At 40.5% G+C, this 14,610-nt stretch overlaps 2 protein-coding genes across 5 annotated transcripts in view; one reads left to right on the forward strand and one right to left on the reverse strand.

The window, feature by feature from the left end:
- The window catches only part of ERP44 (endoplasmic reticulum protein 44), a 95,163-nt gene extending 83,294 nt beyond the window's left edge, over positions 1-11,869 (reverse strand). The window contains exon 1 of the mRNA XM_079928015.1: positions 11,604-11,869. Within this exon, the coding sequence (XP_079784141.1) occupies positions 11,604-11,660 (57 nt within the window). The 5' untranslated portion in view covers positions 11,661-11,869. The remainder of the gene's footprint in view (positions 1-11,603) is intronic.
- A 187-nt stretch (positions 11,870-12,056) lies between these two features.
- Positions 12,057-14,610, forward strand: part of INVS (inversin) — a gene marked incomplete at its 3' end in the record, with an annotated part of 142,460 nt that continues 139,906 nt past the window's right edge. For all 4 annotated transcript variants that reach the window (XM_079927066.1, XM_079927069.1, XM_079927068.1 and 1 more), the window contains exon 1: positions 12,057-12,212. The remainder of the gene's footprint in view (positions 12,213-14,610) is intronic.

Below are 14,610 nucleotides of genomic sequence, written 5' to 3' on the forward strand. Positions count from 1 at the left end.
CGATTCATTCTAACAAGTAGTGCTCCCAATCAAACCAACAGAAAGCTGCACTCGAGGAAAAGCATCCAGGATGAGTCAACAGAAAACGCATAATCTTCCATCAGGATAACGCAAGACCACGTTTCTTTGATAACCAGGCAAAAACAGTTACGACTTGGCTGGAAAATTCTGATTCATCCACTGTATTCACCAGACATTGCACCTTCAGATTTCCATTTATTTCAGTCTTTACAAAATTCTATTAATGGGAAAAATTTCAATTCCCTGGAAGACTGTAAAAGGCACCTCTAACAGTTCTTTGCTCAAAGAGATAAAAAGTTTTGGGAAGATGGAATTATGAAGTTGCCTGAAAAATGGCAGAAGGTAGTGGAACAAAAGGGTGAACACGTTGTTCTATAAAGTTCCTGGTGAAAATGAAAAAATGTGTCTTTTATTTTTACTTAAAAACCCCAAGGCACTTTTTGGCCCAGCCAATACTTCACTTTACCTCTGGAAGATACGCTATAAGACCAGAGTACAGGCACAATTAAATAATAAACAAACTGGACAATTTCTAAAACAAATAAATAGAACATGCTTTAAAATGTAGCACAGTTTTTATAGTTCTAAAGCAAAATTAGGATATATGAAACTGTTCAGTCAAAGATTAAATAAAGAACCAAGTATTTTGCAACACTGGTACTTGTGTTAATTGTGAACAGATCACAAGACTTCCTATGAGAATCAGTAACCATTCTTTTTTTTTAATAACTTTTTAAAAATCTTATTTATTTAATTTATTTTTTTTGGCTGCGTTGGGTCTTTGTTGCTGTGCGTGGGCTTTTTCTAGTTGTGGTGAGCGGGGGCTACTCTTCATTGCAGTGCATGGGTTTCTCGTTGCGATGGCTTCTCTTGTTGCAGAGCACAGGCTCTAGGCGCCTGGGCTTCAGGAGTTGTGGCTCGAGGGCTCAGGAGCACAGGTTCAGTAGTTGTGGCGCACGGGCTTAGTTGCTCCGCGGCATCTGGGATCTTCCCAGACCAGGGCTCGAACCCGTGTTCCCTGCATTGGCAGGAGGATTCTTTTTTTTTTTTTTTTGCGGTACGCAGGCCTCTCAATGTTGTGGCCTCTCCCGTTGCGGAGCACAGGCTCCGAACGCGCAGGCTCACGGACCCCCAGCCGCTCCACGGCATGTGGGATGTTCCCGGACCGGGGCACGAACCCGTGTCCCCTGCATCGGCAGGCAGACTCTCAACCACTGCGCCACCAGGGAAGCCCCGGCAGGAGGATTCTTAACCACTGCACCACCAGGGAAGCCCAGTATCCATTCTTAAATACTGGTGCTAGAAACTGAGGAATGAGTCAATTTTAGTAGCTGTTTTCAAAGAATTATTTTGACTACAAAAAAAAAAAATGTAGCTCTTTCAGAATGTGAAGTCATTACAGAAACGTGAGCTTTTACCAGCTAGCTGGAATTTTACTGCAATTGAGCCAGAACCATAGTAATAAAATGAAAGGAATTGAGAAATATCCAAATTTCTCTCTCAGATCAGATTCACAACTGAAACTGTTCTTTACTCACAGATAGACTTTAATGTTGTGTCAGTAATATTTTAAGAGTTGGCATTTCCCCCTACATTTTACAAAACTTCAAATACAACAAAACACCTAAACAGCAGGCATGTAAATATGAGTATTTTGTCCAAAGGGCCAAGAAATTTTAACTCCATTTAATATTTTACCTTATAAACTTATTCACGATCTCTACTCCATCACTAAATCATACTTTCTTCACATTTTGGAATTGGCTCAAATTTAGAAAACTGCTATATGTATTAAAGATTAGCCTGTCTTCATGAGCTCATACAACTTCTGGCCTTTTTAAAGTATGCAGGAAGAGAGATGCACAGTAATTTCTGAGTTTATCAAATTAGAAGATTAAGTTCCTGGCAAAGGTACCCTTCTGATACCTGAGGCAAACAAAATGTTATCAACAGGCCATCTTTTTACAGGTAATTTTACTAACTAAAAATGTAGGTACGTACTTAATAAAATTTTCTCTATATCATTTCTAAAAATGAAGACTTCAAAAGGGACTTTATCACAGAGACAAACTGTAGGCCATCAAGTCCCAACGTCCCAGTCACATTCCACTTGGAAGGTCTGCTAGACTCCTCCAAACAGTCTATGCAATCCTACTCAATTTTCAGTTGAAAAACTAAGCCCTCAAGAAGGAAAGAGATTTGCCCTAAATGACCTTGTGAACTAGTAAAAGAAAAATACTAACACTCCAACTCTTATTTTCAAGTTTTAACTAGTATTCTCTGGTGCCTCCCTAAATTTGCCATTAGGCAACAACCAAAAGCCAAATCTGTGCTAATAAGATTATTGACGCTTTTTTCCAGGTTATTGCTATTCCTTGGACAGGTAAAATATGTGTCCCTCACAAGCCGTGAAACACTATTTGAGGCATTTTCCTCATTCTTTACCTCACCTTTGTCTTGGTTTCTGAGACAGCAAGAGCAAAGCTCTAGACCAGCCCTATCCAATGGCACTTTCTGCAACAATGGAAATGTTTCAGCACCTGGATTGTTCCATACAGTAGCCACTAGTTGCATGTGACTACTGTGCCCTTGAAATGTGACTACTGTGCCCTTGAAATATGGCTACTGTGACTGAGGAACGGAATTTTTTATTTTATTCCATTTTAATGAATTTAAGTTTACAGTACAATTCTAGATAACTATAACTTCCGTCATCATACTGCCTGTGACCCAGTAATGGTTCTTATATCCCTTCCCGCCTACTGAACTGAGCAAAACATTAACGATAGAGTCCCATAGAAATAAAAAGTCCTCCAATTCCTTTTTTCCAGGGTCAAAAATTCTTCTGATTCCTAAAGACCTTTTTCTAAAATCTCTTAAATCCAGTTACCAAAGCTTCCACCACTAGACCCTTATAATCTTGAGGAAGAAATGGGCGAAGTATTGGCACTCTACTATTCACCCTGCAGTTTTCTTTAGCTCCAATACTAGAATGTTTTTCTGAGATGATTTCTTCCTTCATTTTCATTGTTTTTCTCTATTATTTTAGTAATGTTCATGTCTACAAACTCAGGTGCCTAAAATTAGATACATTAAAATATAATGTTGGGGCTTCCCTGGTGGCGCAGTGGTTGAGAGTCCGCCTGCCGATGCAGGGGACACGGGTTCGTGCCCCAGTCTGGGAAGATCCCACATGCCGTGGAGCGGCTGGGCCCGTGAGCCATGGTCGCTGAGCCTGCGCGTCCAGAGCCTGTGCTCTGCGACGGGAGAGGCCACAACAGTGAGAGGCCCGCGTACCGCAAAATAATAATAATAATAATAAATATATGTGTGTGTGTATATATATATATATATATATATATATATATAATGTTCAAGGTTCTACATAACAAGAAAATCACAGAGCTAGAGGAATCAGAGATCTTGACCACAATATTACCGTGGGAATCAAAGCAGTTACAATTTGACTGCAATCTTTACAAGAATAGAACCAAGACCTAAGATCCATGGCATTACATAAGAAACTTCTCCAAAGTCCCTTTTTTGTCCCTCTCCTCTTGAGTGGAGTAATCGGAAAGCTGGTGAGAATCCACTAAAGACCATGATTTTTATTTTGGCTAAGATAATAATGAGCTGTTCTAATGGAAACTGGCCAAAGGGTTTGCCAGCTTCTTTAGGGCCAAGTCTGACATCTGGCCATGTCAGTAAGCCACACAGCAAGACTCCTTAAAAAAAAAATGAAACTAAAAAAGCAGGTATCCAATTCACGTTAAAGTTACTGAAGGGTACAAGCCTTCTTATTCATTCCACTCAAGCCTGAAAATTAACCCATCAATTTAACCTTTCAAGGCTCTACTCTTATCTTCCTTCAAGAAGATTTCTCTGATTCTGCCAATGAGAATAAATTTGCTTCTTTTCAAACATCTACAGCTGTACTTCTCATACTTTAATGGGCATATACGAATCAGCTAGGTACACTGTTAAAGTGCAGATTCTGAATCAGTAGGCCTGGGGTGAGGACACTGGAAGAAGATCCCAGGTGATGCCCAGGCTCACTGCCACATTTCTGTATAGCAAGATCTACAACCCACTTCTACAAATACCTTAAGGGCACCTATCACTTTCATTTTGGAATTCTAATTATTTACATACACATCTTATCTCCCCCACTGAATTATAAATTCCTTGGAAGCATGATATGAATCTCAATTATATTTTTCTTTTCCACAGCAGACAGCAAACAGGCATTCAAACGCTAGGAGTAAAGGAAAGAAAAATACCAAAGAAATAAAGTTCCTGCAGCCTGGGCCATAGGTAGTTCCTCTCTATGGAATCAAAGGTAGGTTAAAGAGCACTGAATTCTGTGAAAAGTCAAACTGTTTTTCATTTACTTGGTTAAATGAAATACAGTGCAGTAATATCAGAAAAGCTGTGGCCAAAGCATGCCACTCCTTACACTGGATAGCAGAGTGATGGGGCACAGACCTGCAAAGCTAGCAAATTTTGGGGGGAAATACCCAATCAAATAATAAATTTATTAATTAAGGGAGTTACAGGAATATCCTTTTTAAAAAACATAATAGACTACACAAAGAATCACTGAATCATCAAATCCAGTAAGTTTAACTTATAGACTAAAAAATTTAGTTAGGTGATTTATCCAAAGATACAAGTATATGGAAGAGGTGGAACTTGTACATAGATGCCCTGACAGCTAGTCCAGTATTCTTTGCACTATGCTACCTCATGAATGGACACTACATGAAGAAATAACACTTTTCATCGTTCTTAAACTGTATCTTGTGAGCACATCTATTCTGAATTACTGGAAGAAGAATGAGTAAACAATTTTTTGAAAAGGGGGCAACTAACATAAACACATACATACTCAAGCAGGAATATAAATGGTTAATAAATATGAAAAAAATCAACTTTGGTTGTAATCACAGAAATGTAAATTTAAATCAGATAATATTTTTGGTCTACTAAATTGGCACAGCCTACAAAAACACCCACTGTAACTAGAGTGTAAGGAAGTGGGCATACTCATACAGTTTTGTTTTGGGGTTTTTTTCCAGAAAAATTGCTTTAATTTGTTTGCATAATACCAAAGTGTTTCTCCCTTTTTTAAAAAAATACATCTTTATTGGAGTATAATTGCTTCACAATACCGTGTTAGTTTCTGTTGCACAACAAAGCGAATCAGCCATATGCATACACATGTCCCCATATCCCCTCCTTCTTGAGCCTCCCTCCCATCCTCCCTATCCCACCCAGGTGGTCACAAAGCACCAAGATGATCTCCCTGTGTTAGCTGCTGCTTCCCACTAGCCATCCATTTTACATTTGGTGTGTATATATGTCAATGCTACTCTCACTTCGCCCCAGCTTCCCCCTCCCCGCCATGTCCTCAAGTCCATTCTCTATGTCTATGTCTTTATTCCTGCCCTGCCACTCATACACTGTTGACAGAAATAAATGTCTGTACAACTTTTCAGCAGGGCAAATTTGTACAATGTATCAGAAATCCTAAATAAAAGATATACCATAGGATCTAAGAAATACAATTCTGGAAAATTAACCTGAGGATATATTTGGAGATCTGCAGTGAACATCATTGTATATGTATCATTTGTACATTTTTTTTAACAATTGTGAAAAGCTGGAGATGACCAATAACCATATTTTATATTAAAAATACCATAATTTATATTAAAATAATAGTATTTTAACAAACGATGAAGTAAGATATAGTGCATCTAAAAGTTGAGCTACTATAGTGTGGAAAATGTTTTCAATTAACTGACAATCAGACATCTTTTCCAAGGCTTTTACAAGTTTTAACCCAACAGAAATATTACTGAATAGAGTAATATATTCCAGTGCTTCTCAATCTGGCTGCATCCTTGGATCAACTAAGGAGATAAAGGGTTAAGAACTCTGTGTCAAAGAATGCAAATGGCCTTTACACAGAAAAAAGCTCATATGAAAAGAGAATCAAGTTAAAATGCACTGAGATAGGGCTTCCCTGGTGGCACAGTCGTTGAGAATCTGCCTGCTAATGCAGGGGACACAGGTTCGAGCCCTGGTCTGGGAGGATCCCACATGCCGCGGAGCAACTAGGCCCGTGAGCCACAACTACCGAGCCTGTGTGTCTGGAGCCTGTGCTCCGCAACAAGAGAGGCCGCCATAGTGAGTGGCCCACACACCACGATGAAGAGTGGCCCCCCTTGCCACAACTAAAGAAAGCCCTCTCACCGAAATGAAGACCCAACACAGCAAAAATTAATTAATTAATTAATAAACTCCTACCCCCAACAGCTAAAAAAAAAAATGCAGAGATACCATTTCTCACCTATCAGATTGACAAACACCCAATCATTTGACATCAACCTTATTAGCAAGGATATGAGAAAAGTCTGTTACATTGTTGGTGAGAACTCAAAACGGCAAAACTCCTTCCACTATCTAGCAACATCTACAAAGTTACAAATACATTTACCATTTGCCTGAGCAACGTCAATTACAGGAATCTATCTCAAAGATACACTAGCAAAAATAGTTTTGCAAAGTAGTTTAACACATTTGTTAAAGCAAAAGAATGGAAACAATAGTAGCACATCTACCCAGAGGAGCAATAAGCAGTTTAAAAGAAATAGGGAATATTTCTATTCTGATCTCTAGGATACACTTTATAGAGTTTAAAAGGGGACAGAAAGAGGTGGAGAGAGAAAGTATGAATAATATGCTAGAGTTTATCAAGGGGAGGGAGAAACAAATATACACAAATATGTAAGTGCAAGTAGATTGCTTACATTTTCTTTTTAAAAGGAAGAATTTTTAAAAAAATTTTTAATTTTAAATGTCTCTTATATTAGGAGGAAGTTAAGGCAGTAGAATAGACAGGGATAGAAGTTGGCCTGCTGTAAACATAGTTTGCTTTAAAGATCTGCTTTGGAAGCAGTAAATTTTACATAATTATATATTAGAAGATATTTTTTAAAAAACTGAAAGCTAAATGAAACAAATGAACCTAACCATATATTGAGTTGATGGTTAAGCCCACATAAATTTAATTACAAATTTATAGGGAACAAAAGGAACAGAGAAACATGAAACTACACTATGAGGATCCAATCAGCAATATTCAGAATGTAGCAAATTCTACAGGACAGAGGACCCAGTTTCCCCAACAATAAATTACAAGGGAAAAAAATGAGATGGAGAGTGAGCCTATAGATTTGTAAAGTTTTATAAGACACATATAAGCCTATTGGGATGTATGAACCTTATATAGCTCCTGCTTTGAACGTTCAATTTGTTTAAAAAAAAATTTTTTTTTTCTTTGAAACAGTCAGGAAAATCTGAACATTGACTAGATATTTGATCACATAAAGAAATTTCAGTGACTTTTTCTAGATGTGATAATGGCATTCTGGTTTTTGCTTTGTTGTTTAATTCTTATCTTTTAGAGAGACATACTAAAGAAAAAACAAATGACCTGGGAATTAAAAACAAACAAACAAAGAACAGTGTTTGGATCCCACAGATATAACTAGCCTGATGTAGGGCCTACACATCATTGTATTAAAACTGCCCCAGGCAGTTCCAATGAGCCACCAAGTTTTGTAAACCACTGATCTGGGGCAAGTCATGTCAATAGGATAAATAACTCACTGAGTTATGAATGGAACTACATGTCTCCAAAAGTACTCTTCTTGAAGGTAGGAATCAGTATTTATCATTGGCACTAATGGCTAAAACTGACATCTCTGAATTCTACTGTACTTATTTTTAAGGTACTTATAAAGTTAAATAAATGTTTACTTAGCTCTCTGATTTACTTAGTTTCCTAAGCAAACTTTTCTTGGCTTCTTATACATATTGAACAAACCAGGAGCAATAATGGTAAAAGCCTTAAGGTCCAGGCGCAAGGCAATTAGAGCTAGTAACAACTTATGATCTATAAACATAAACCATTAAGTGATTAACAAGAAAGCATTCTCAATAAAACAACTGGAGCGGGTTACAAACCTCTGAAGCACAGAAGGTCATTTAGGCTATATCAGACAACTTCATTCCAATTTAGTCTTATTTCTCTTATCTCACCTTTTCAAAACTTTTGTATACAACCAATGCAGGAAGAACAACTGCTAAGAAATAATTAATTTAAGGGGAAAATGATCACTTTTAATCCTGAATAAACCCATCTCAGGTAGAAAGATAAGCAGAAAAGGGCTAATTAATAAGTAACTGATCCTTTGGTTAGTGATAAATGAAATGTCCATTTAACTTATCCTATAAGCTGCCAAGTAATGACTGTCACAAAGCAAAATGAAAAGATAATGCCGAGGGCTTCCCTGGTGGCGCAGTGGTTGAGAGTCCGCCTGCCGATGCAGGGGACACGGGTTCGTGCCCCGGTCCGGGAAGATCCCACATGCCACGGAGCGGCTGGGCCCGTGAGCCATGGCCGCTGAGCCTGCGCGTCCGGAGCCTGTGCTCCGCAACGGGAGAGGCCACAACAGTGAGAGGCCCTCGTACCGCAAAAAAAAAAAAAAAGATAATGCCAAGATACATCTGGCTGGGTGCTTTCCTCAAATTCAGGCAGCTCAGTTCTCCTTAAAAGAGCACACAATTGGGAAGGAATTTCCCAATCCAGACATTATACACATGGGGTTTTAGCAGAGAAACCCTGCTGTCTCCAGCATTCCAATCATCCACAAAATATGATGAACAGTTATGGAGGCAGAGATTATACAGTTCAGAAACTAAAGTTGTAATCACATACCTAATGGATCAATTCAAACCATTACAGAAACAATAAATATTCGTGAGGTACAGAAAAGGTATCAGGAGAATTATGCCTCTCTGCATTTGCCAGGTGACTCAAATTTTTCTTCAGATTTATCCAAAATCAGTGCACCCCTATACTACCACACTTTGTCCAAGACATGCTGCAAATTCAGTGGAGTTTAAAAATAATTTAAAGGCAATGGGGGTGTTTCAAAAAGCAAGCCTGAAATAAAAGAACTCATTCTCTAAGACCCTGACTTTAAAGATATCTATACATAAAAGCTCAGGGGGAAAAAGTTATCACACTGAACTTCTGTGTTTAGTTACCCATCCCAGAAAGGCTTTTTAGGCATAGAATGATATGTCCCAACATGCTTTTGACATCAGGGGGAAAAAAAACCACTACCTGCCTGCAGAAGTTTAGGATTTTATGTTCCTGCTGTTATCTTATGAACACCACTAACTCTCAATACATCTAGTTCTTTAGGGCTGAGGTAGCGTTTACCTGAAAAAAAAAAAAATATTGTGGTAAGAGAATATACGGCTTCTTATAGCAGGCCATTTAAGGAAAAAAATGACCTCAGCTAGGGGGAAACTTGGATATTCAATGGCTGTATGTGGGAGGGAATAAACTTGAAGTCTGAGAGGGGAAGTTGGAGGGAGGAGGAAGAAAGCACATTGGAGAAGATAAAGGGTATATTTTTAGACAGGTGGGATACTGAGTAAGCAGTTTCCATCAATAGAACAGAACTGCCAGTTAGATAAGTATTTCAAACTGTGATCAGACAGATGTTCTATAAATATTTGCTAACTGGTATATGACTATTAAAACTACTTTGGTAAATACTGTGTTCAAACTGAATCTAGCTCGACTTGTAACTCTGGCTTACTAAACCTTTTCTTGGGCTTTATTTTCCAGCATACTAACCTTTACAGGTATTCTCGAAAATGTCTTCTATTCCTCTACATTTACTCAGAGAGATAAGTATACAAAATGTTAACTAGATTTTAAAAGTATTAGAAAAAACTCTTTTCTATGCTTAACAGGGTTTGTAGGTTTTCTATAAAAAGTATGAGTTATTTCAAAATAAATTCTTTTCTCCTTCTTAAACTTAGCTCTACAACCAAACAGTGCATCTGATGTAGTTTTCCTATTCAGTATTTCAACTTTTCTTTCCCATCTCTTAAGATTTTTTGCCCTTCATATTTTTTGTAACCTAAAAGTAATTTCTGGCAAACAACTCATAATTCAGGCCATGGATATGGAAAGATTAGTATCTATTATCCTTAAAGAGAAAGTGGTCTCTGATAACAATGAGTATTATTCCAGTACTGCTAGAAGGAAGAGAGCCACAGAGTATAATGCAATTACCAAGAAACAGCTCTCTACAGAGTATTTTCCTCTATACAGAAGCCATTCATTACCATATAATTATAAGAATTCCCAATAAGACACTTCATCATTTAACATCACCATGTTTATATGCAACTTTTAGTTCTCAAAAGTACTTTGACATTCCCCTTAGTTTTCATAGCACTTATCCTCTGAAAAGGTCCAAATACTGTGTATGGCCTTTGAATATGACTTGAAAATCACAAAGAAAAGAGAGGGGAGAGAGGAAGGAGAGGGGAGAGAAGGGAAAATGGGGAGAGAGGGAAAAGGGAGAGGGAGAGAGAAACTATTTCAAACACAAATATTAAAAATGTAACGTGATATGGCAGAATAAGCACTGCGAGTCAGAGATCTGCTTCAAATCCCAGTTCTGCTGGTAACCAGCTATACGCCTTCCTGAGTCATTTAATTATATTTTTTTACATTGTCAAGACTGATTTTGACTTAGTGTTCACCTTAAATTTAGCTTTTTAAAAACCTACTACAATTAAAGTACTTCAAATATCGTATTATAACACTAGCTCAGTTAAAGGTCCATCATTTTACCACCTGGAGTTAGCCCTTTACTTTTGTCTCAATTTGACCTGCAGCCTGGATCACTTAGGCTGCACCCTCAAGATGTATTTGGAGGAAGAGGGACTGTAGGAAGATTCCTTTACAAGATGGGATGGTGCTGAGCCGGTGAGGAAGTTAAGGAATAAGTGCACATGCATGCAGAAAACCTGGTCATTCACAAATCAGGAGCACTGAAGAACAACTCTGTTTAAATTTCGGGAGGTATAACCAGATTTGAGGGCGGCTCTGAGCTGAGGCTTTCTGGTAATCACAGCCTCCACCCTTCAAACCTTTACTCCCCCAGTGGACACCAAACCAATTTCCAGTTCCGGGTTCCCAACCAATCGTATCAAGCCACAACAGAGGGCTCCGCCGACCCGGGCACCGTTTTAGGGCTCCAGAGCGAGATGCACAAGACCCCAGCACCTGTCGGCCTCACATTCTTCCCAAAAAGAGGGGGTGGGAGGGAACAGTAGGTCTATGCCCCGACCTTCTGTACTCAGTCTACCGCAAAGTCCGTGAGCCCTCTGGACTGAAACAACCTCCGAACTCCAGGGGAAGGGGCGCTGCTCGCCGTGACCCTCCCACAGATCCTTCTCCCAGGGCTAATCTCCGGTTTATAGGTCCCACCTCCGACCGTGGCTTCTCAGGCCTCGGGAACCCCGGGCCTGGGAAGCTGACAGACGCATGCCGAGAATGAAGGCAGCGGGGGAGGGTGCACTCCTCGCCACCAGGGGAAAAGATAGGAAAGCAAGGGTAGCGGCAACTGTGTCCCCCTCGGCGAGGGCGGCAGGCCATCCGAATATCTGCCGAAGGGTCTGTCATTCCTTTACTCACTCACCAGGAGCAGCAGGGAGCATCTGAGGTCGGGTAAGGATAGGAAGACGGCAGGACTCATGGTAACGCCGGGGTCCGCGGCAGGGACTGGCGTTGGCGGCTGGGACTGGACAGGGTTGGGTTGGGTTAGGAAAGGGCTGGGCTCCGGGAGCCGGCGGCAGTGGAGGATTCTCCCGGCAGCTGCACCTCGTCCTCTCGACCCGGAGCTCCAGCGGCGAACACCCGGGACAACTTCCAGAGAGGCCTTGCACACCCTCACTTCCGGGTCCTGCCTACCTCGGAGCACATCGGAATATGTAGTCCTGCCCCATTCTCAAAGAGCACGTCATTGGGCACCAAGAACTCTTTTCCCATCAGGCTATCGGCCCTGGTCCACCGAGACCGCCGCGCGCGGGGCTCTGTGGGATAGAAAGGGCGGAGGGCGGGAACTACAATTCCCAGAAGGCTGTGCGGTCGAGCGTCTCGGGCGGCCTTCCGAGGGGCTCCGCCAGTTTCAGCGTGGTGGGCTCTGTCCCAGCCGGATGTAGTGGCCTGACCTGGCAGGAGGGGCGGCCCAGCGGGGGTCGTGCCTCCTGGAGCCGCCCCCAGGACGTGAGTCCTGGAGGAGGCGAGGGTGAGTAAGAGGGGGCCTGGCTGGGGAGGCTCCTATCGATCTGCACTGCTTGGCCCCTGCCTCAAACTCACGACCCTCCTGTCCTGGGCTGTGGCCTGAACCTCCCATCACTGGCCTCCTCGCCTGCTGCCTCTTCTCTCTGCGCTAATTCTTGCGTTATAAAGCCCGAGCCACCCCTCTGGGTTTCAGTGGAATGTGTCAATGACTTACCCCTAATTGTCTCTTTGGGCTCCTGTAAGGAATAGATGTGGGATGGACTGGGAAAGCACGTTGTAAACTGAAAAGCTCAGCGCGAGAGTGATTGCTACTAATGCATGGATCACACCTGCAGGATAATTTAAAACTTCGTTAGCCAAGCAGTTGAGGAACAACCTGGCTGCCCCCGTTAGCTCTCCAGCCTCATCTACGAACACCCAGCCAGGTCCACGTGCCCCCAATCGTAGCCACACAATTCACAACTAAGTAGCCGTGAGGCATTTAACTCTTCTGTGGTTCTCCCTACTCCTTGCCTTTGCTTCACCTTCCCTGCTGCCCGGAATGGCCCTAACCCCTTCTCTACCTGGATAGCCATCTCAAATGTCGCCATCCCTGAGAACGTCCCAAACAACCAACCATTTGGTCCTAATCAAAATTACTCTTCCTTTGCTTATGACTACAGCACCACTAGTTTTCTATGGTTTTAATTATTAGAGCATTTATTACACTGGCTTGTTCTATAGTTAGTTAATGATGATTATACCTTTGCATTGTATAGCATTTCATAATTAACAAAGTGGTTTTGATTTTCATCTGTAAAAAATTTACGAATAGCATTAGCGCTAAAAAAAAAAAAATACGTATGCGTTTGAGCTTAAAAAAAGGAGGGGGGACCTTAAAGAATGGATTTCTCAGGCTGACAAAATTAAACAGTGATGGAGCCAAGATTTTTATTTAGGTCTCCTCTCTCCTAGTCCAGTGTTCTTATATCTATACTACTCAGTGACCTTTCTGACGGAGAGATAGAAATGAGGAATTAAAAAAGAGCAGAGACTCATGAGTATGAACTCATTACTCCAAGAAACTAAACTTTGACCCTGCTCACCCTCTGGACTTAGCACTCAGCCTATGACTTTTCATTCAACAAACATTCACTGAACACTAGCACCTGTTACTGTGCTAAATGCTAAGAATTATGAGATGAAGTATATATAAATATATTGGGCTGGCCAAAAATTTCATTTGGTTAGTGAATACGATTTTCAATAAAGTTCTTCGTGAAAATGAAAAATGCCTTTTATTTGTACTTAAAACCGAACGAACTTTTTGGCCAACCCAATATATAACAGGTACAATTTTTAGTTTATTTTCAAAAGTTTTTTGTGATTCTTATGTGCATAAAACTCTGATTACCTAGAGTCTAAAGTGATAGGCATTAGAGTTCAGTACAGTGCCTAGCACATAGTTGGCACTCAACTTGTTGAATGATCAACTTGGTGTACCAATTTCATGTTTCATATTTTACAGAAAAGCAGAGCTGAGGCAGCCTAAGTGTTCACTCCATATTATTAACAGAACTGGATCTTGATCCCAAGTGCAATTACTCCTCTACCGTGTTTCCACCTCCACCCCTGTTTTGTAGCTTCTTTCAAGTCACTTTAATATAATCCTGCATATGACTGGTTTTTCTGACATGACAGAGTCTCTCAAAACGCCCATTTCTGCCAAGACGTTAACTCAGATTGTCAGCAAAATAAAGCCATGAAGAGCTGACTTTACCAAAATTAAGAAAATGCTTTCACTCTAAGGCAGAACTTGAACCAAAAATCTTCATCAATGACAGCCAAGTACTAGCTCATGAGTTGTGATAAATTTATTTTACAAAGCTCTCAGATCCTTGGGAGTCACAGAGATTGGAGTGTCAGTTTCTGGTAAAATAAGAAGAGGGCTTGCTTACCCTTATTGCAGATACTAACTGTAGCTAATTAACAGCTGCTCCCTTTAGATAGGTACGTATGCTCCACTTTGCCATGTTCCCCATGACTCCCCATGTTTCTTGCCCTTGTTACCTCCCTGATCCTTGTAGGCATTCAACTTTGGAACTTTGATATAGCATCTTTGCTTTAGGATGGAAGTTTAAGATCATTGATGAAACTACCCCTCTTTCCTTCCCATCAGATGCTTGAATTCTTCCTGCTGCATTTCTGACATAATCCAGCCTCTGCTTAAACACTCTTATGATAAGGAACTCACTATTTTCCTATGCAGCTAATGCATTTCTAGAAGGTTCTATCAAACCATATGAGACTACCAGTCAAAGCAAAATTTTTCCTTAATGAAAAATGGTTTATCCTAATGATGTGGTTTCCAAGTTAAGCTGCTAAGGTCAAGATCTCTAACTAGGTATATTTCCCTGGTGGAC

The sequence above is a fragment of the Stenella coeruleoalba genome (assembly GCF_951394435.1).
Source record: "Stenella coeruleoalba genome assembly, chromosome: 7".
Lineage (NCBI taxonomy): Eukaryota > Metazoa > Chordata > Mammalia > Artiodactyla > Delphinidae > Stenella > Stenella coeruleoalba.